Source organism: Capsicum annuum, chromosome 6 (assembly GCF_002878395.1).
Source record: "Capsicum annuum cultivar UCD-10X-F1 chromosome 6, UCD10Xv1.1, whole genome shotgun sequence".
NCBI lineage: Eukaryota > Viridiplantae > Streptophyta > Magnoliopsida > Solanales > Solanaceae > Capsicum > Capsicum annuum.
Window position 1 is genome coordinate 141,091,191 of NC_061116.1, and position 23,520 is coordinate 141,114,710.

Below are 23,520 nucleotides of genomic sequence, written 5' to 3' on the forward strand. Positions count from 1 at the left end.
TGATAGTTCACACTTGTATTTGTATGTTATAGTTCGCATTTGTATTTTTATTTTATAGTTCGCACTTGTATTTGTATGTTATAGTTCTCATTTGTATTTGTATTTTATAGTTAGCACTTGTATTTGTGTTTGTTAGTTTGCACAAATGAAAAGAATGAGAAAAAAAAACAGAAGGAGAAAAAATGAGAAAAGGGAAACAAATACAAAAAAAAAAAAAAAAAAAAAAAAAAAAAAAAAAAGAGAAAAAGGGAAAAAGGAAAAAAAAAAGGAGAAAAAATTGAAAAAAAGAATAAAAACTTACAAAAAAAATGGAACAAAGAAAACAAAAAAGAAAAAAGAAAAAAGAAAAAAGAAAGAGAAAACAAAAAAAAAAAAAAAAAAAGAAAAAAAATGAAAAAGGATTAAAAAAAAAAGAGAGTAATAGAATATAGAGAAAAAGAGAAAATATATGGGAGATGCTACGAATTGTAATTAGGGATAATTAAAAGGCAATAGGGGACTATGAATTGTAAGTAACTAAAACTTAGGCTAAATAGGATAATTATGAGTGTATGTTTGCTAAGTTATATAGTTATCCTAATAGTAATAATAATAATAATAATAATAATAATAATAATAATAATAATAGTAATAATAATAATAATAATTAAGAAACTAATTCTGTCATCAATTTCTTATTTTCAATCGATTTTGAGAAAAGTAGAATATTTGTAATTGTTCAATCAGAATAAATTATAAAGTATTTTAACTGATAATTATATAATCGTGTATAATTAAACATTAAATATATTACTTTCACATAAATTCAAAGGCAAGGTTGAAATTTATTTCAAAATAACTTAAAATAAATATTTTAAAACTAAGAAATTCAAAAACTAATTTAAAATATGGAGGGCAAAAATTAGGTGTCAACAATTGAAACAATTGAAACTAATCGACTTTTAAGTTTCATTTATATATTCTAGATTCATATTCAAATACTTTTTTTTAGTAATTTGTATATTTTTATAAATCATGAAAGAAAATAATATAGTCATTGATCTTCATATCTCAAGGTAAATATTTTTGATAATCTTCATAAAACATAGAATGATGAACATTTTCAGCAATTTAAAAATTCTCTTTTGGATATTTTTTAAAAATATCACAAGTTAAGGTGCAGTCTCAGTTCTTTCGTAATCGGTTGCATGTTGAAACTGGTAATAACCACTATGACATGTTCATCTTCAGCTTGAACGGGAAGGAGCTGTAGCACTTTGGTAAGGTGCTCCTTCGATTCGAAAGTGCAGCTTTCTCTTATCAAAGTGTAGTATCGGTAAGACAAGGCTGCACTTCCTAAATAGAGAAAAAAATTACGTACATTTTCGACCGCATTTCAATGCACTACAGTGACAAACTTACCAAAGTGTTGCAGCTCTTTCCCATCAAGCTGAATCGAACATGTCATCGCGGTTATTAATTGTTTTAGCATGCAATAGGTTATGGAGGAGTTGAGGCTGCACCTTAACGTGTGGCATATTTTAAAAAATTCAAAAGAAAATTTTTTAAATTGATGAAATTCTTATCATTTCATCATTTGTGGAGATTATCTAAAATATTTACCTTTAAGATATGAAGACTAATTACTATATTGTTTTCTTTCTTGAAACAAAAAATATAAAAATTGTGACATATAAAACATATAAATGAAATTATAAAAGCAAATTAGTTTCAATAGTACACAAACCTATGATATCAGAAGCATATTCATAGTAAATGAAATATATTAAGAAAATTAATAAATTTTAAAATATAAATTAATCAAAATTATAAAAGCAAATCATTTAGAAATATATTTAGAATGCATGTTAATGTATGATAATGAAGTAAAATTTAGATCAGAAAAATATATTTCTCAAAGTACAATTGTTTCAAATTTGATATCATATTCATAATACAAAATAAAATATCAATAAATAATACTTTTAAAAAGGCATTTTTATAACACCTTCACAACTTGCTTGGTTTTCTTGTTGTTAGACATCTTGACAACATTCTTGGCACTTCATACATTGAACTTCAACCTTGCCATTCGAGAAGATTTACCTTTTTTCATTCTCTCTTTTTTCGATTTGTGATAAAGGATTCCTTCTACAAAATTTGAATCTGAATTTTCCTCACCACAACATTTTTCTCTTATTTTGCTTCTTAAAGAAGATTTTTATGGAAGATCTCTTTTTTCGATAATGTCTCCCTTTTCATGTTCAAAATCATCTTCTTCACTGGTGAGGGTGAAACAATTCAAATCAAAAGTTAATCTGCAAAGCAAAATGGATCTGCTCTCTTCAACTAATCTTGGGCTCTTACGAATGGAAGTACAATCAAACTTTAGATTTGGTAGACATGATTTTTTTCATCAAAAATTCTACTATAAATTTCAAAAATAACATCTTTGAATTTCGATTGAAAATGTACTAAAAACCCCAATAATTAAAGTCACAAAATTTAATGTTGCACTTGAATAATTTATAATCTTTGATATATTATTTAGTAGAGAAAAAAACTAAAAGAGATTGAATTACTAACCCCAAACCCCCAAAATTCTGTGAAGATCAATGTAGAACAAAATGTAATCTTTAATAAATATCCAGAATCTAAAAAATTCAAAAAACAATCAAATGTAAAACTCCGAAATCACAAAATGTGGTGTAAATTTAGATACACGGGAGGTTAATTCTTTTAGATACATATTACCAAGAAAGAAGTAGAAAGAGGAGACAGAAAGAGAAAAGGTATTATGAAAAGACGGTAATGTGTTTAAATGGGAATTTCTTTTTACCAACAACTTACTTCTCTAATAAATATTACACAATTATATTAGGGGTGTGTGAATAGATATACATAATTTCTTAGGTGAGATGTGAATGTATACCCTTTACATGGTTTAAAAAAATAAAACATTATTTGTACAATTTACTAAAATTGCTATGACTTGTAAATAAATATTTAGTTTTGTAAATATTATAAAGTACAATTTTAAGTCGTAATAAACAGCCTTAAAAGTATATCTAGGATTTTCACTCTTAATTAATATGCATTTGTGAAAGTTATAAACCGTGAGGTTATTTATGATTATTTTTGTATAAATTTCTTAGATGAGACAAAAGTTTATTAACTATTTTTATTATAATTTTAAATAGACTGTCTTTCGGATGATATAGTTCGACTTCTAGTATTAGAGCCTCTAATTTGATAAGATGAGTATGAAGATGGTGTAGTGATGGCATGGGGCTATCTTTACCATGCTAAAGATGGTTTGAAATTGCATGTGCATACAAGAAGAAGGTAACTCCAGGCTTTGGTGACGATAAATGTTCAGTCACAAGGATGGAAAATAATGAATCTCCAAAATTGATCTATGGATCATGATAATGCTGCATTGAGGGGGAAATAGTTGGTTGTGCAAAAAGACTCACGTTGATAGTTAAAATAATTAGGAAGGTACATATAAGATGTGATGATACCTTTAATGGTGTGAAGCCATTTTAAAAAATCGTGTGATCTCAACCTAAAGCAATAATATCATATTGTATTAACAGTATCTTTACAATAAATAGTTAATCTAATTTTATTCTCCTATCTTGTTAAATTGTTCATAGATCATGTCAGATAGGCAAAACTTGCATGTGTGACACACTCGGGCATATTTTGGTACAATCTTCATTCTCTAATCTTATTAAATTATCCACTAAGCTTTGTCGAATTAGCAGAACTTACTTATCTTCAGTTTTCACTAGTTATGACAAATTGATAATTTTTTGAACCATCTTCATTCTATGTTTTTCAAATAGCATCTTGACTGCCAATAGCCAATTCCCAAGTCCAATACTCTATGCCAATATGACAAACAGAGTCATTGACAATGTCCACAAGGAAAGAAGCCACAATATTAACAATCCACCGGTAAACATTACTCTTCAATATGTGTAATTCAGATAAATATATATTGATACTATTGGACCTCAGCAAATTGATACTGTTTAAAGCAACGAAGAATACAAGTATCAATGGAGGATGATGATGAAAAAGAAGAAAGCAGAAAGAGGAGTTCTCGTTGGTTTTATATTTGCACAAATTTCTTAAACAGGGACAATCTTACAGACTTGTATTCTTTAATTTTGATACTCAAAAGATCGATTAAGTTCGTAATGAGCTCATGTTGCAATACATATTATACCATGTTTCCAAGCAAACAACATTAACAACAAACATATGAAATTATAACATACTTAATGTAATTATCTCCTCAAATAAGCTAAAAATACCACCGACAAAGGAGAGAAATGCAAATGAACCCTTCATCAGCTTCAGTCCTTCTTAGCAGTTACTGATCTTGCCTTCAAGTTCAGGAAAATTGCCCTAAACATGCCAGTGGAAAAAGGATTAGTAAAATTGAGTTATTGACCAACATAAATACTCCCTCCATTTCAATTTATTTGTTAGATTTTGACTTAGCACGGAGTTTAAAAAAAATAAAGAAAACTTTTGAAATTAAAGATAAGTAGAATGTACCAAATGTCTTTTGATTTTGTGGCCTTAAACATGTTATGTGAAAAGTTAGCATATAAGAATTGTCAAAAAGACGAAAGAGACATTCTTTTTGGGAATGACAAGAAACTAACTCAAATTCCACTTGCCAAGGATATATAACAGAAGCACCAAAGGTAAGATCAGGGAGGGAACAAATACTCACCAGCATGAAGCAACAAAGCTGTGGAATAGAACGCGGAACTGCAGGGGCATGTATTGGTAGTTGATCCAACCAACAATTGGCCAAAACTGCACATCACTGACACATTTTAGTTTTACCAATTTCGTATGATAACCACAATTTCTCTCTGCATTTCGTGTAAGAAAAGATTGATCATGAATTCATTATATCCTACCTTCCATGCAGTCAGTTGTACAGAGGGATAGTCCTTCCGAACCTTGTTTTTGACATGACCCCATGGCCTTCCTGTTATGGAAGAAGTTAACCTCTTGTCAGGAACTAACACTGTTGACCATATATATGAATGAAAATTCATGACTATTTTTGTGTTTCAGTTGTGAGGTGGTTATGTATAATAAACTACTTCTTTTCTTCTTTTTTTCTGCTTTTTGGTATTCTCTGTAGGTAGATTAGATCTTCTATAAGAAATTAAACGTCATTTTTAGGAATCAACACTGAAAGGCTAGATTGCCTTACCAAAAGCCATCTATTGATGGTTTGCATGCTATAGCTTATATTATAGATAATACATTTTTTTTCTTTTTCGCTATGTTTGGAATTGCATAAAATGTTCCTGTCAGAATCCTGTACCTATTTCGTCTAAAGGAGCGAGATCAGAGTGCAGATGATTTATGCACGAAAGGCAAGAGCATCTTGGAAAAGAAAGATACTCCAACAAGGTGTCAATAGAGTTACTGGAAGGAAGATTCTTGGCTTCCAATAGGCTGCATTTCATCTAATTAGCTTCATGCTTGTTGAGGAATATTAGTATATTAGTTGGTTGGCTACCTGATTTTCACTTTGTTGGTGAGGGTTCGATTCCCCCTTCTTGTAATCCCCTCCCCTATCTTCCCTCCCCGTCCCATATCTTCCTTCCCCTACCCCCAATTTAATTGTTTTTTTTTAATTAAGTTTCATGCTTGTTAACTAAAGCTCAGATCTTAAAGTAGTCATGCTAGAAGGGACACATAATCTATAGCATCTCTTTCTTTCTTCGACTACATACTCTCAGCTGCCTATGATCAGTACAGAATACACTTCGCTTTTGATGGCTGGAATTCCATCTATTATGGGATATAGTGTGACCAAGGTATGATTAAGAGCTTTAGATGATCATGGTTTATGGAAATTCAAAAAGTTCATAAGGAATACGAGTTTTCCTCCAGCAGTTGTATGACAACTCTCAGGCTAAGAAATGACCCGACGACGCTATGTCGGCATAGTTTAAACCCCTCAATGGTTCTACTTTATGAACCAGAAAAGCACCTGGTGAATTCAGAGAGATTCAACATAGGATTTCGCAGACCAACATACTATTTCATCCTTAATTTGGATCAAACCATGTATTAGGATACTCCCTATGAGGATTTCTACTGCTACCAACTAAGTATTGTAAACATTGCAGAATACTTTCCAACATAATACAGAGGATACTAAAAAGAGAAACTTTGGGTGGGGAGTGGGTGGATTAAATATGGAACAATATAGGAGCATCCTTGAAAAATACAAAACGTTAAAAAAAAATATCATTTATGATTTAACGAAGCCAAATAGATTGAAATTGAGTTTCTTAGCGTTTGAAGACGAAATGAGTGCACCTTCAACAACCAAGCCATAGTACATCATAAAAAAGAAGTTGTTCCAAGGAGATGAGGTCAACTGTTCCAACAAAACCTGGAAATTGATCAAAATAGAGACTGTTGATTTTAGTAATTATTTTTGGCCATTAGGCCCATGAGTTGCACTGCTAAAGTCAAAAATTAGAAAACCAGAGTCCATTAGTTATCATGATACACAGAAACTGAGCTGCCCATCTTTAGATTTTACAAACTGAAAAACACAAAGGGTAGCCACGTGTTTGGAGGGTCAAGGTAAGGATCGAACCATAAGGATTTATTATATGAAGTCTTACCCTACATTCTGCAAGAGACTATTTCTACGACTTTAACCCGTGACCTCTTGGTCACAGGACAACAACTGTGGCTCCCTTCAAAAAAATGGAACTTTGAGAACAGAGTCTAAACCTTTTTAGCCACTGTTTTATTATCCTTCTTTCCTTGAAATATAACATCCATCAATTTATGCAGGAAATGGCCAAAGGGTCCTGAATATGCAAGTCCATAGAGCTGCATGTGAAAAAGCACAATGATCAGACAATCAAAAGTTCTGATTAAATTTAACACCATAATTAACCTACCAAAAACTATCAATAAATAACACAAAAACCTATGAATCAAGAATTATCAAGATTAGAGAATTTAAAAGCATGATAATACTTAATATATATGTTTAAACAAGTACCATTAGAAGAAGTAATCTCCTTAATTGAAGTCTTTTGATCCCAGAAATCTTCTGGGCAATTACATCACTGCACCCTACTAAAACTCCAGCAGTGATTGCCTAATAAAGATGGAAATAGAAAAAAAAAAAAAAAAACCATTAATTCAAATTACTTACATCACCCCCAGAGAAACCATATAAATCAAAATAAACATTAAGGGGAAAAAACAACAAATGCCAACAAAAAATAGGAAAAGATCATAGAGGTTTATATGAAACTATACAAAAAAAATACATAAGAAAATAGAACCTTGGTTCTTAGAGGATGGAGTTGCAGAACAGTTAGATATTTTCTCCAAGCTTCTTTAACTATTTCAGACATGATTTTGATTCTGAGTTTCAAAGACACCAAGAAATGAATACCTTGTTGACTCAAATTTAGCCTGACTTAACAATCTTCCTATATATATTTTGCTAATTCTCTATATATAGTATATAATTAAATACTAGTAGTCAGTATTAGCGCTGCTGCTAGTCATTATTTATTACTATAATTTTGATTTACCACCTTCCGTGGAAACCTCCATTCATTTGACTTGAAAATCTCAGACCCATTCTTCTTAGTCTTTTTTTTAAGATGGTGAGTGTTGGATATTTACATCATCATTCTCTACTTTTCCTTCCTTTTTTATGGTGTCCACTTCCACTTTTACGTCTCGTAGGGTGGTTAGGTTTGAACACAACTTATGTTACCATTAGTTATTCTGAATATTATTTTTTATTAAAGGTATAATTTGTTATATTAAAAATAATGTATATGCATAATTTCTACTTAAAAATTATTTACTTACAACAATTCGTTCCATCTTATTTAATAGATGGGTTTGAGGAATTTTAAGGGTGTTTCGTTATTTTAGTTACTTTATTTCAAAATTAATAATCTCGATATTATTATTTTACTCTGACAGAAATAACTTATCTCAATATTAATTAGTAAGTACTAATTTGTCATAAATTATTTTAGAATTAATAACTAGACAAGGAATAAGAAAGTACTAAATTATCATGAAAGTATGCTTCTATGATTATAATCCACAATTTATTCATACGAGAGAAGGGATAAATAATCATAATAATATATTGTACGTGTAAGGTGGAATATTTAAGTTTGATATTAAATTTATACTGTATTTTGTTAATGATACAAATTTTAGAAAAGACATAACATCACCATTAAAGTTATCCCGAATTTGTAAATGGACACTTAAATTTTACGGAAATTTTATATCCCCTAAACAAAAATCAAATTAATATTAATATGTCATTTTTAGATCAAACCTAATTCGTAAAAATAGGTGTTGATCACACTCAAATTACTAATGAGACCTCCCAAAACTTAGGTTTAGCCTTTAAAATTGATAATGAGAGTCACGTAATAATTTTCAAAAATAAAATTAGACATAATTTTAAAACTCATATAACTTATTTTTTAGCCTCCCATTGAAACAAAAAAGGAGCGATTTTATAATTATATGATTTTTTTTTCTGAAATTTCACTAAATTTTCAGCTCACTGTTGATTTCTTTCACTATTATAATTCAGTGACAGTCGAAATTTCATTATTTTTTTATCATCAAAAAAATTCTTTTCACCGGTAAAAATGGTGGCTGACAGACAATGCCTCTCCATTTTTCTTGTTACTTTGTCATTTTCAGCAAAAAATTAACACCAACTAAATAAAATTCACCATCACGGAGATTTCTTAAATTTTTTAACTGATTTCGTTGAGGACAACGTCTTTTTAAAAAAAAGAAAATGTAATTGCTATTTCAATGGGAATTTGGGTAAGATGGAAGAGAAGATGGCTTTTTATAAAGAATTGAAAAAATTAGTTACACGTGGCATTTTTTAATTTATTCTTTCCTTCACGTGCATCATTTGCATGAATACATAGGATGAAATTCGATTAGAATGGTCTTTATAACTTTTATAGAATAATAGGACATCGCATACTTGAAGATTCTTTTAGTAAATTCAAAATAACTTTGATAATAACTTTATGTTTTTTATCTATAAATTTAGTATCAAACTTAATCCTGAAGATATCTACATACCAAACGACCCCTAATAGTGTTTGAAACATTTTCTTCCTTTTGTGTTTCTTAAAGTTGATGCGTGTGCGCTCTCTCCTTTTTTGCTTTCTTGAGAAAGAAACTGTGATCCATCTTCCATGATCTCCCTGACCAGATTCAGACTTCTTGAGTTTCTTAGTTTTGTTCACACGGACAGTTGTTGGAACTGAAATCGACAGTCCATTATGTATTTTGAGAGGTGGTTGTATGGATGCTTCAATGCATTTACGTGCATAGAATTCAGTTGGTAATAATATTACTAATACATACTGCAACGAATTCACGTTCAATTTCTTATTGATAGAAAGAGTACGTTGTAGTTGCCATTTGCCAATGAACCAAGGTCTTCGCGTGTTGTGCCAGTTTGATGAGTAAAATAATCAAACCACTAAATCTGTGAGTTAAAACTTTTGCTGAGATTTATTGCCAAGTAAAATACTGCTCAACAATCAAAATCGCATTTCTAGGCACAGAAATACCAACGTGAACTCAACAAATCAAACGTATAAAGTTAAACTTTTGAAACGAACTCTGAAAGCTAAATGTTGAAGGCAACGCCATATCTTTGTCCGCCCATATTTGATGGAAAAATCACAGTGCTAGTTTTAGTGAACTGCCATTTTGTGTAGCATTAATTCAACTTAAAAACGGAGACCATCAGTGGATCAGAGTTGTTTCACACTCTGAAAGGGAGAAATAGAAACAATAAGTCTGCCATTACAAAGGTATAGGAACAAGTTTTCAGGTCACATTTTTAAGCCACACTACTGAGGATGGTAAGTACTTGAACTCACAGCCCCTCAAAATAATGGAACTATCTGCACAACCACGAACTAGCTGCATGGAGCAATCATGGGCTTCAACAGTGATTAAGACAGGTTTCAAATATACAAGCAAAACCCCTTCTCTGGCCATTTGGCTAAGCAGTTTTGTCTCAAGAATCAGCCAAAAATCGCTGGGAAGAACTTAATGAAGAGTGCCAAGCTGACACTCCTAACAATAGGTGAAACCGGTTATGAGAATTTCACACTAGCTGGGGACAAATGCCGATAATAAGAATGCATAAATGCCATTTTTGGAAGTTTGCTACCTTGATGGGGCAGATATTTAAAACATCAGTCTTATTTCCTTCTCCCTGTGCCAATAGTTAGCAGCTCAAAGCTCCTCAGGGCATGATCCCTGTCCCGTTTTGCAACGCTAGCACGAGTAACGGATGATGATTTGGCTTCAAATCCAGGTTGTGTTTTTTGCAAAGTGGACATTCGGCCGCTACTTGAACCCAACCGACCAGCACGATTCTCAACACGCTCACTAGAGGAGCTTGGTCGGCTGCTTGACATCACAGCCCTCCTCGATGTGCTATCGGTACGAGACACGGGCCCTCTTTCAGAATCAGCTTGCTGATGGGAAACCCAAGTAGCTGTTAGACACTAGTAGAAGCTCCACGTACAAACAATTGATCGATACAAATTGAAAAGACAACTGAAATAACGTACAGGGCCGCTGCTGCGACAACAAATATGAAAGATATCAAGTTCATAGCTCACCACATCTCTGGAGGATGGTAGATGCTCTGAAGATCTATGTCTCAAACGGTCCCCCGGTAAACCAGTTCCAGTCCCATTCTTTCTAGCAAATGCCTCCGCAGCACCAGAAAACTTATCTTTAATTTCCTGCCCCACTGCAAAATATCAGACAGAAGTAAGAATTAACTTCTGATTACTGTCTGTTTATTACGATTCCTGAAATTCCACTTATAACCCCCCACCCACCCCACCCACAAAAAAAAAAAACCACCAGTACCACCACCACCCACTCACTCACACAATCCCAAAAGAAAAATTCTTCTTTTTTTTTTTGTTTTACTTGCTCAACCTGTTATTTATGCTCTCTTTTTTTTCTTGGGTATAGAGTAGATCAAGAAAAGCACAAAACAAGCAATTCCTGTTTTCATCACTCCTTATCGATTCCCTAATCATTAAGCAGCTTAAGCCCCAAGCAGTAAAAAAGAAGGAAAATGGAAAAACTACTTGCTTATTTAGTCGGTTGCAACACAGACCATATCAATTTGTAGTTTATGGATAATGTGGTAAGTCAGAGGTACAATGCTTAACCAATACAACTTATAAACTGTACTATCTAACATGATCCTTTTGCAGTTAACCAATCTATAAGCATGGATATAGCTCATAAAGAGAATGTACTTCCTCTAGATTGAAATCATTGGTGGCGTATTGACCTATTAGATAGGAGATTGAAACCATAGATATGCAATCTCATATTATCCACTCAAAATGCTTGTCTTAAGCAGATCACAGATATTCTCCTTATCACTAATGAGATTGTCAGGTCGAGACTAAGGAGCAGAAAACCCAGAGATATTATGCAAGCTAGTTGTGAATAAAGCTAGTAGCATGTTATCAAATTCTTGCTTTTGCTGCTACTAGCATGGGTTCCTGAAAAAGGTATAAACTGAATCTATTAGAACATTTTCAAAGTAGGACGTTCCATAATGGTGAAACAGAACACTTTGCGGTAGGAATGGAGGTAGACATCCTATTGTGCACTCATCTCCCTAATTTTTATGAAAATTCTCAGAAATCTGTTGGAACAGGGAATTGCTACCCCAGCTGATTTTGTATTGGATAAAGGAAGATGTAAGGAGATCCATGTTTTCTTATAAAGATGTGCAAGATATTTCTTTATCACGTCTCCACTTAGCGGATGACACCTTAATCTTCTATGACCCACATATGTGATCACTCATTTCTATTATATAAAAATAAAATAAAACAATGTAAATATACCAACATGTTAGACTGATGATGTCAAACGAGGCAGAGTGTTGGTCAATCAAGAACTCTCACGTTTAGAAGATGCAAGTGGCAGAGATGAAGAAGTTGTGATGGATGTATGGGCATACTAGGAAAGATAGGATTAGAAACGAGAATATCCTAGTCAAGGTGGGAGTGGCTTCGGTGGAGGACAAGATGTATAAAGCGAGGTTGAGATTGTTTGGACATGTGATGAGGAGACGCACGAATGCCCCAGTGTGGAGGTGTAAGAGGTTGGCTATGGATGGTTTCAAGATAGGTAGAAATAGACAAAAAAGTATTTGGGAGAGGTGATTAGAAAGGACATGACGCAGTTTCAGCTTACTGAGAACATGACCTTAGATAGGAGGTTGTGGAGGACATGTATTAGGGTAGAAGGATAGTAGTAGCAGCACATTGTTCGCCCATACTAGCAGTGGTTGTATTACTATTACTCTTGCTGTTTCTTGTCCTTCAATATCAGTTGTTTCTTGTACGTCAACTATCGTACTGTTTTGTTGTTGTACTACTCTTCCATTATTTATTGTTTTTATTATTATTTGTTGATTCTTGTGCTTCAATTACCATCTGTTGTTCTTTATTGAGCCGAAGGTCTATGGAAACAGCCTCACCATCTGTTCTCCTTTATTGAGCCGAAGGTCTATTATGGAAACAGCCTCTTTACCTCTGTGGTAGAGATATGGTCTGCACACACTTTACCCTCCCCGCCCCCCACTTTGTGAGACTACACTGGGTATGTTGTTGGTGTCGCTGTAAATATACCAACACGTCTACGTCTTAATCCCAACTTGGTTCACTTATTCCTATCATGTTTTGTAATCTCAACTTTTACAAAGATAATTTAAGTACAGAATCAAGGCCTACCAGATCATCTAGATAATTGAGAGAGTTGTAAAGAAGACTGAGCGGATGTACGAAGACCTATCAAAAACAGTTTAGTTTACACTCATAAAATTGACAATAAACTTGATATTCTTTATATCCTTCTTTCAGATCCCATCATCAATTGGTCAGAAGCTAAAGAAACTAGTCAGGAACTCTACCACGGTAGGACAAGTTATGGATAATAGATATCACTTGATAGGGTGGGAGAGAGTGATGAATCTAATGGAAGTAGGAGCTTTTGGGCATTGGGCTTTGGGCATCGGAAGATTTACCACGTTCAACCAAACTTCTCGCATTAGCAATCATAGGAGTTAACAAATCAGGAGGCCACTAAGAGTAAGGTACTTCTCTCTAAAATATTGATGTCATGAATACAAGTTGTTTGAATACATTGATTTCACGTTGATAATTGATAATGGAAATAGGACACAATTTTGGCTAGACATACAGTGAGAAGACATGAGCAAAAAGAAGAATTTCCAAAGTATAATCTTTAGAAGTTGACAAACATAGCACAATAATGGAAATGTTTAGGAGAAAGGACGTGTTTTGAGAAATTTCTTTTTTCCAGAGGCTTATCCATGATGTGAATGGGACGAAGCAGGCAACTTCCTTCACAAGATATTAAACTACATAAAAGCCAGAAATATGAGAATTATATCAAAATGGATGGTAGCAAATATTTCTCGGGTAAATCATACTACAACCGCTTGCTCAATGGATTAAGAAAATCAACATGACTAAGACACCCAAGAACTTTCTTTACCTGGTATAATGCGGGATATAATATTTATAGCAGACAGATTGAGAAGGAGATGTAACATGACGAATTGGTTTTGCGCATCTATCACTTATTAGTTATTACTACACTGCAATTTTGCAGTAAACCAACAGACCTTAGAACAGTCTTTGTTTACCTGGTATAATGCGGGATATAATCTTTATAGCAGATAAATTGAGATGAAGATGTAACACAACAAATTGGTGTTGTACATCTATCACTTATTAATTCTTTGTTTTTTGAGAAAGCTATCACTCATTAGTTATTACTAAACTGCAATCTTGCAGTAAAACTGCCTTAGAATAGTCTTTGTTTAATATAATCCAGGTAACACTAAGTGTGGCGGATGATATGGCTCTGGAGGTTGGAAAAGCTGGACGCCAAAAGGAAGGGAAATCCAGAAGAAAACTGCTCTTTACATGATTCAGAGTTCAGACAACTTGACAAGTGAGAAAATATACAGAATATCTGGAGGATAGGAAAACACCTGCATGGAAAGTATCGGTAAACTTGTTCATTTGTATTTTATCTAACGAAAATATTCCATTTTGTGTTAATAGTTGGAAAGGATATTATTTGGGGAAACTGAAATGTAAAGGTGACATTATCTTAGTCTGATATTTAATGAAAAGAATTGAATATCGCCCAAAATTGAAAGGAAATGATTTATCGCCCAAAATATAATGAGCCTATCTTTGGTTAAAATATACCAAGTCAAATTTTGTCCCAGTTTTGCTGAGGTAGCACCCACTTTACAAAAACATGGGCAGCAAATGGATAAATAAACAAAATTGTGTTTGATGGATTCCTCATTCCAGGAAGCTAATAGAAGCTTGAACAGACTAATTGCGCTTAGCAATAGGAATATATGCATGTGCGCATGGGATAGAGAGCATTTATTTTCCAAGATAAAGGAATGCTGCTCCAAGTTATAGCAAATGTGCATGCTTGAGCACTGCGCCCACTCTTTCCCTCTCTGCACACACATGCAAGTTTGCCTGTGGTATCAAGCAAGCTAAGGAGAACCACTAATTGTTAAATTGACATTGTAAAGCTGCAACCAGTTAGGGCTTATAATGTGAAAAGCTTAAATGAGACTGGAGATGAAGGAGAGCCACCATGAGCTCAAAGTTGAATGAATATCATATATAAGCAGGTCAAGCTGCACGCTCAAAGCTATGTCCCTCTAGGGAAGAGGAATACCTGGGGCCTTTTCTGCTCTTTCAACAGATGGTCCAGGGTTCAAAGGTAATCTCCCAATTGGTTGCTGGAAAAAGACATAAAATGTCAGAAAATCGCCTCCTAAGGATGAAATCAAGTCAGAAGATTAAAAAGACAGACCCGTCCTCTTGAAGTAGAGCTTATTTGTGGATACTTCAATGTCGTCCAGTCAAACACGTAGTCAAACTGATAACCTACAATGAGTACACCAACTCTTTTATGTAAGAAGGCGATAGAAATTAATATTACAAGAAAGAACACAGAAGTAGCAATCTAGAGGAATAGATGACTGAAATGATTAGCATTGCCCATATATGAAGTGTACCTTCTCTTATGAAAAGGTCACGGAAAAGCCTCTTCAGATATGAGTAATCTGGCTTGTCATCAAACCGCAAAGATCGACAGTAATGAAAATATGATGTGAATTCTGATTGATAGGATTTGCAAAGTACCTGTTCATAGTCAATAGAAACCCATCGAACTATATTGATTATGCAATTTGATGAGTAGACAGTACAACTCTAGGGCAAATAGATTACAACCACAGCACTTTCCTCTATGATCCGACTTTCAATATCTCGTATATAAAGAATTTCTCATGAACAAAAGCAAGTAATGTACCTCTATAGGTGTAAGCCTCTTCTTTTCACTGATCTTGTCATATTTCTGCTTTTTGGTGCCAGCTCTCAGACCTTGCCATGGAAGACTGGTGTATGGGCAGTCAAATGCTTAGGCACTGAAGAGAAAAGTAATGCATCGAGAAAAAAGGAAAGTAACCAAGAATCAACTAAAACTCTAAGTCCCAACCTGCCCCTCAGAAAATACATAAGCACATAGCCAAGAGACTCTAGATCATCTCTTCTGCTTTGCTCTACATTCAAGAAATAGAAAGAAAGTCAAACTAAATACAAACCAAGAAAATATGAATAGGTGTTGAAAATAATTTCATCTGTACTTACCAACTCCAAGATGGGTGTTAACGCTTGCATAACGAGCTGTGCCTGTGAGGTTTTTGTTTTCCCTGGATATGGAAGACATAGTTCATTCAAGCAATCATGCTTAACTGCAGTAATCCAACCAATCCCCATCTAAAGGGGAAAAGACAAAATCAAGGAAAGATTAGCATCATACAGAAGAAATGTCAAAGCCTAAAAGTTCCAACTTATTTATTGGATATCCACCTTTTAAGATCGAAACTTTATACAATAAAAGATGCCAAAAATAAAAAAGGAGTTATGAGCAGCCTCCAAGCAGGAAGCTGGATAATGACTATTTTTCGTTTCCTAGAAACATAGACTTCATATGTGATGAAAATTTCAAAAGTATCAACATGACATATGATCTCCAAGGGATAGCTTTGATTGATCCAATCTAGTTTCTGCAAAATAGGAATTTTGAAGGAAATTTTCTTTCTTAAATGGCTATGACAAAAGAGATTAAGTTTATGTCTCATACATAACACCCCTCTTCTTGTACCCTGGAGCTGTTGCCCAACTCACAGTTGATTGTCTGAACATTTTTTTTGTTTCATCAGCATATGCATGACACCAGCTTGCCCAGAAAATGACATGTTACCATGTAAATTTATCTCCAAGAGAATGCAGTGACAGTATATTAATCGTTTATCACTAAAGATGTATCTCAGTTTATACGTCCATGTCTTGTCTTATGTGACTTAAGCGGTTACCATCTCAGCAACAGTAATGGTACCAAAAGATCCGCTGAGAAATTAATTTCAAGGTAAGAAGCTTCTCAGGACAAATTTTCAATGGCATTCGGATAGGACACAGCTTGCTGCAAGGTTTTAAGATCTATCCAGTATCAACAAGTGGGAAATGATAAAACTAGTTTGCACAGAAAAAATTACTTCAAATGCTTCTCATTCTCAGCCTGGCACTACGAAAGTTCAAAGAATCTTTGGAGTGCTCAACTTTCGGAAAAAGTCTTCCAGCTTGGTAAGACTACTGTTAACTCAGTTTGTTATATGATAAATTCAGAACTCACTCTCTTTGACAAGATTTATAGCTGCTACACTAATGCATGTCATACATAAGATACCCGCACATATTAACAGACACCAATCACCCCTACTGCTACTTAGGAAGAATGAAAATAGACCTCCGGAAGCTTCATTCACTAGCACCAGATAAAATTGAGGCAATGTATAAATAGCATATCTACAGTGAAAGTCCTAGAATATGAGTATGATGCTTCCTCTCATTACTTTAGCACTTTGAAACAGAACCACCTTTGACTCTTCTCATCCCAAGTATTATTGAAACGGAACCACCTGACTCTTCTCATCCCAAGTATTATTACCCTTAAAAAAGGTATGACCATGCCACATCTGATAATTTAAAGGAACATGATAACAAAATAGCACCATTTTTGAATAAGCAACAGATGCATTTAGAGGTCATTTGTGAACAAGTTATACTGGGATTATAGTATGGGGATTAAATAATGATACGATTTTTTAGTGGGTATACTTTTATTGGTAGGTGTTTGGTTCATTCGACAAAAGGGGATATGCACGCTTAATATACATCATGTGTTTGATTTTACACAACATAAACTTGGATAAACTTTTATTTTCAATTTTAACCTTCGTTTTGTCAAAAGAGCTTGCTGGGTTAGTTGGACTTAAATGGCCTCAAAGTACAAGTGTGCGAAAAATAATTTTTGAGTGTTGGAGCTGATCCTGTAAATAAGCACTTGCGTGTTTGGATAGAAGTATTAAAACTGGAAATAAGATGTTAATTTGTGAGGTTAAAAAGTGTCTTTTCTATTAAAAAATGACTGAGATAACCTTAATCATGTTAAGCTTACAAAGGAGTTGATTGCTATAAGATTTTTAGTTCTAAACTGATTCAAATACAAATTAGTTTGTCTCAATCCACTTTCAATTCTAAATTGATGGATAGTATTAGTTTTAATAAAAAACAACTATTTATTAAATAACATATAATAATTAAATAGATTTTAAATTATCCTAATATCCATCTTAAAAGCTTCTATCTTCCCAACACATTAGAGTCGCAGCTTTTTGTACTGAAGTAGCGAAGTATATTTTGGAAGTTTTAAAAGAAGCGTTAATTACTTGGTGATATCCAAATAGCCACAAGCTAAAAAATTATAAATGGGTCAATCCCAACTTACAGATTTTGGCTTATTTTTAGCATAAAAGCACTTGGCTTATAAGCTCTTTTGGTGTTTGTCAAACACCAAAATAAACCAAAAAGTGCAGAGACTTTGGGATATAAGCATTGGAGAAGGGCAAATGTATTTTTTCGTTGTTTTATCTCGGGACTATCCTGGAATTATTATCCAACATAGAGTGTGGTATAAAAATAATACCACAACTAAGCAAACCCGGGATTGCTTATACATGAACAAATAACTCAAACCAAACACAAGATAAAATAATCCTACATATTATCCCACAATTAGTATCCCTTATCCTTGTAACCCAATGAGCCCTTAAAGTTCTGACAAAGCTTGGTCAGTGCTTCGGGGTTATTTAAAGAAGACTACTGTTTAGAACTTTAAATGATCCAGACACACTCTTCCTCCATCAATGATAAAGGAAAATCCGACAAAAGGGTCAGAATTTTCTTTAAGTTCTAAATGATCCAGACACACTCTTCCTCCATCAATGATAAAGGAAAATCTCACAAAAGGGCCACAATTTTCTTTGAGCCTCACAAAGGGAAAGAATTTTTATTTTTGATTCAGTATTTACGGAATCTTGGCTAAACAAGTGTTATTAAATTTCATCTTGGCATTTCAAAAAAGTCAATATTTGAGAAGCTAATAGGTTGGTCTAAAAAGCAACAGGTCCTCCGTTCCTTGCTAAATATAGAGTTTTACCTATAAATAGAATGGTATTCATTCCTCCATTAACTTATGTCTAGGCTGAGCCAAAGATCTTAAAGACTAACGCTCCATACAGAGCTTACCAAACAGGTTTTCAATATCCACCGAGCAGATGTGTTTCCCCGATGGAACTTTCCAAATGAAACATAACGAATATCGAAGCGGGATCATAAAATCAAATGTCCACTACTCCAGCATGTCAAAAAATGAAGCAGCAGAAGAAACTGACTACAAAAAGATTCAAAGCATGTCTCTTTGTAATCATGTAATCACTTTCGATAAAAAACAGATTTTGTCTTGTCGTCCAAATATCTAATCATTGTAGAAGAAAAATTCCACTTTAGTTGCATATCAGTTCTTTAAGAAAAAGAACAAACATTATACCTGTATGGTATGTGCTTATGTGTATGAAGATCTTTATACTTCTTGGCAAGACCATAGTCAATGACATATACCTGTTATGGCACAATGAGAAAAATGATAAACAAACACAGGTTGATATACACAGGATTTATAACATAGGATACGTTCACTTATGCTCTAAAAGGAATGGAACCAGAGAAAGAAATAGAAGGAACGAGAAGTTCAGCTACACACTTTTAAGTTTTAAGCACTCGGTGAAGTTTCAAGGAGCTCGAAAGATTAGCCCCTTAGCAAAAATAAAAGAATAAAACGACAGAAACATTGAAGAAAATGTGAAAATTCTATTAAAATACCACAAAACTCATCATTAATTCTGTCGACAAGCACATACTCATAATGCAACTTAAAACAACAAAAGAAAGATAATTTTCAACTGATGATCACTAAACTGTGCCAAATGTAAGAGAGTAGCAAAAATTTACTCCTCCATCCCAAATAAAAAATTCCTAGTTTAAGCAAAACACAACACAAAATATGTTTAGCTCCACCTTTTCTTTATAAGTAAATATGTTCATCTCCAATGATACTGAAGAAACCTGCAGAGACTCTTAGAATGAAATTCCCTGAACCTAAGATTACCAAGGGCCAGCCCGGTGCACTAAAGCCCTGCTATGTGCGGGTTCCGAGGAAGGGCCGGACCACAAGGGTCTATTGTACGCAACCTTACCAACTTGTTTAAATCCTCAATAGGAAAATATGGACATACTCACACAGATATAAAGCACGTCATAAAGAGCATACCTGATTAGCTTTACGCCCTAAACCCATTAAGAAGTTATCAGGCTTAATATCACGGTGAAGAAATCCTCTTGAATGCATATATTCAACCCTATTAATCTGCATATATATCATAATGAGCATTAGACAGGCCAGCTACAACAATCATACAAGTGAATACTTTTTACTACTGACCAACTGATCCGCCAGCATTAGGACTGTTTTCAATGTGAACTTCCTATTGCAATAGTTAAACAAGTCTTCCAAACTTGGCCCAAGAAGATCAATAACCATGGCATTGTGTTCACCTTCAACTCCAAACCACTTGAGGTTGGGAATTCCCGCTTAAAAGTACAAAATAAACAATACCAAGCGAGATCAATTAAGTTAAAAAAATCATCACCAGTGATGAAAAGCGAAGTGGCAGAAGCTATTACTCACTTCCTCCTTGTAGAAGCATATAAAGCTTTGATTCATAATGAAGCTGAGGGTGCTTCGTTTTAACTGATTCCTGGAAAGCAATAAATTAGATTCTGGAAATAGTAAAGCCCACATCAAAGAAACAAACTTCATAACTAAACATAACACTTGAAACACAACCGCACGAAAATTGTAACAGAAAGCATTTGTGAGAAACTTAACCATTGACAATAGAAGAAACCACATCTGAAGGCAATAATGCATCATATTGAGGTGCCTCCCCAACCCACATGCTAATTTCAATTAAGAATTATTCAATACTCAGGACCAATATATTAGCCACATCCAGTAATCAACTCTAACATATAGCTGGACCCAACTAGTTCGAGATCAAGGCTTAGTTGTTGATAAGCCAGTTGTTAGCACAGACAAACTACTACTACAACAACATACCCAGTGTAATCGCACAAAGTGAGGTCTAGGGAGGATAGTATGTACCCTTACCCCTACAAGCTAGAGAGGTTGTTTCCAATAGACCCTCGGCTCACGTAAAAACAATGCAAAGCAGCATGAAAAAAAGAAACAACAGGAGTGAAGAAACAAAGATGAAATGCTAAAGAAAGCATGACAAGGCATACTAAAAATGGAACACTCACTACTACAAAATAATACGATAATCAAAGTGCTAGAAACGGTAAATATAGCTTGTTTGGTCAAGCTTATTTTTCCCCAAAAGTGCTATTTTTTCTCAAGAGTGCTTGTTTTTAAAAGATGGTGTGTTTGCCCAAACTTTTGGGAGAAAATAAGTGTTTTTGAGGAGCAGCAGAAACTGTTTTTTATAAGCAAAAAAACAAATAGTTTCTTCCTAACAACACTTACGAGAAAAATACACTTAAAAACACTTTTAGAAAGGTTGATCAAACACTGATTGCTACTCCAAAGGTGTTTTTATGCTTATTGGTCAACCACAAATTGCTTCTGAAAAAAGTACTTTCCAAAATAAGTTGATTTTAGAAGCTTGGCCAAACGGGCTAATAGTAACAGAAATGGAATAACAAGAAACTCATAGCGTAAAAAGGGCAGCCCGGTGCACTAAAGCTACCGTAAAACTATAAAAAGAACACTCTGGTGCACTAAAGTTTCCGCTATCCTAGAGTAATAGTACGACAACTAATATGGAAGATTAAGAAAGACAAACTAACAACCAAATTAACAAAACTGATTGGACATATCTCTCCCTTATCTAGTTAAAAGTTGCATCTTTTCTACACTTTACACCATCATTACATATAGAATCTTTTCAACTGTAAGCTAAATTTAAACAAAAAAACACACCAGCTTGACAGCAACTTCTTCTCCATTTTGTATATTCACCCCTGGTAACAAATGAAAGGTCAATAAAAATCCAAAAACACAGTAATATTAATACTAATATTTTTCTTTTTCACAATGGTGGGGTGGCTGGGACCTGGAAGTAATATAGATGAAGAGAAATAGAGATAATTACCTAAATAAAGTTCCCCAAAAGATCCACTACCGATCTTTCGGCCCAGTTTAAACTTGCCACCAATAACAGAATCCATTCTTGAATTCTCTAACAACAATTACCCCTCCATCAAAACGATTAAATATACACTCTCAGATCCCCTAAAATCAATTGTACATCATATCCACCCAAAAGAATTGTTCAAGAACCCTAATACTTGCAAACACGTATTTTTTTCCAGGAAAAGACTCTTCTTCTGATTAAAAAAAAACAAAAGATTAATTTAACAAAGTGCAACAACAAAAAAAAAAAAGAATGCGGATAGATAAGGTGTATATACAAATATATATATATATATATATATATATATATATATATAGAAGTACTGGTGGGTTTTGGAGTAGGTAAAAATAGACGTACCAAGAAAATGGTAGATATGAGAAAAAAGAGGCAAGTCGAAATAGTAAGAGGGGGAATTGATTGTTGGGACAATAAGGGATATTGGGTAAGAGATCAAGGGGAGAAAAAGAGAGGATGACGTTGAGTTGGGATGCCGGATAATTTCTAATAAGCAAAACCCAGCACTTGGAGGGTGGTTTGACATGATTTCATAATCCACCTCTCTATATATATATATGGTATGGTACTGTATAATAATAATATTTGAATAGTATGATATGATATTGTATAATATAATATAATATTTGAATAAATTGTATTGTTCACTGTTATTTAATAATAATAATATTTTTATTTAGTTTGATGGTATGGTATTATATTATAATGGATAAGTTTACTAAAATATTCCTAATTATTATAAATTTTAAATTTATGATAATTATTAATAAAATAATTTTTTTCTTCAGATTTATCACAAATCATGGATTGTAAATATATTATGTTGTGAAATTCATAAAAATTCTAACAAAATTAAAACTTTACATTCATGAAATGATCAAGAACTAAAACCGCAACAACTTATTTCAATCAGAAGCTATAGTTTTTAATTTTTGGTATGAAATTTTTTATGCTAAATAGATACTAGAATTCGACATCTTGAATCAAATAGAAAGCGAGTGAGACTCAATTTCATTAATGGTACATAGGACACATCTCTGAGAAGCATGGACTTCCCACTTAGTCAATCTATTCACAGTGCACAATCACATAAATAGCCGGCTAACCATAACATGACGAAATGCTAGATTTTGGTCAGTATTAAATTCTCACTTTAGGTAATGTAGGAGTGAATGCTATGTAGGCTCTCTTAATACTAAACTTTCACGCCACAACAAAACTCTCAAGAGCAGCATAGATATCCTCTGTGCTCACTAGCCATTCTCTAGCTTTTGGGTGTTCGTATGCATAATATCTCTGTCTTATATAGAGAAGGCGGAAAAAAGAATAAACAAAAGGAGAACTACGTAGAGGAGAGGTTGTAAGCAGAAAAGTGTTAAAAGAAAAATATATTATAGTTAGAAGTAATATAGGATAAAGGGTTAAATGGGATTAGATAATATTATATAAGGGTATAATTAAAAAATAAATAACAGAACCATGGGATACCATCAAATTGATGGTTCTGAAAATTAAAAGATTTCATGGTTATCAAACCATAAAAACATACCATATCATGCCACACATTTTAGAAAACAACAAAAACAAACATGGTTCTCTTGGTAACCATACCATATCATACCATGGGAAACCACCAT

The 23,520-nt window shown here is 33.5% G+C and overlaps 2 protein-coding genes across 4 annotated transcripts; both read right to left on the bottom strand.

Annotated features, from left to right (window-relative positions):
• Window positions 1-4,147: 4,147 nt before the first annotated feature.
• On the bottom strand, window positions 4,148-7,688 carry LOC107853104 (peroxisomal membrane protein PMP22). Its single transcript, XM_016698115.2, has 7 exons — window positions 7,341-7,688; window positions 7,052-7,150; window positions 6,775-6,876; window positions 6,349-6,424; window positions 4,926-4,996; window positions 4,733-4,818; window positions 4,148-4,398 (listed from the first exon to the last, which is right to left on the bottom strand). The coding sequence occupies exons 1-7, from the start codon at window positions 7,410-7,412 to the stop codon at window positions 4,347-4,349; spliced, it is 558 nt and encodes a 185-aa protein (XP_016553601.1). The 5' UTR covers window positions 7,413-7,688; the 3' UTR covers window positions 4,148-4,346.
• A 2,077-nt stretch (window positions 7,689-9,765) lies between these two features.
• On the bottom strand, window positions 9,766-22,409 carry LOC107853097 (casein kinase 1-like protein 10). Of its 3 annotated transcripts, XM_047414902.1 has the most exons (16): window positions 22,226-22,409; window positions 21,827-22,061; window positions 21,655-21,695; window positions 20,341-20,410; window positions 20,095-20,243; window positions 19,924-20,019; window positions 19,144-19,214; window positions 15,843-15,904; window positions 15,691-15,754; window positions 15,505-15,589; window positions 15,209-15,335; window positions 15,004-15,077; window positions 14,866-14,929; window positions 10,710-10,843; window positions 10,253-10,562; window positions 9,766-10,155 (listed from the first exon to the last, which is right to left on the bottom strand). In XM_047414902.1, the coding sequence occupies exons 2-15, from the start codon at window positions 21,900-21,902 to the stop codon at window positions 10,284-10,286; spliced, it is 1,392 nt and encodes a 463-aa protein (XP_047270858.1). In that variant the 5' UTR covers window positions 21,903-22,061; window positions 22,226-22,409; the 3' UTR covers window positions 9,766-10,155; window positions 10,253-10,283. The 3 variants fall into 3 exon arrangements, with proteins under 3 accessions (XP_047270858.1, XP_016553596.1, XP_047270859.1); XM_016698110.2 differs by having other exon boundaries at window positions 9,766-10,562; XM_047414903.1 differs by lacking the exons at window positions 21,827-22,061; window positions 22,226-22,409 and having other exon boundaries at window positions 9,824-10,562; window positions 20,341-20,403.
• Between the last annotated feature and the right edge of the window lie 1,111 nt (window positions 22,410-23,520).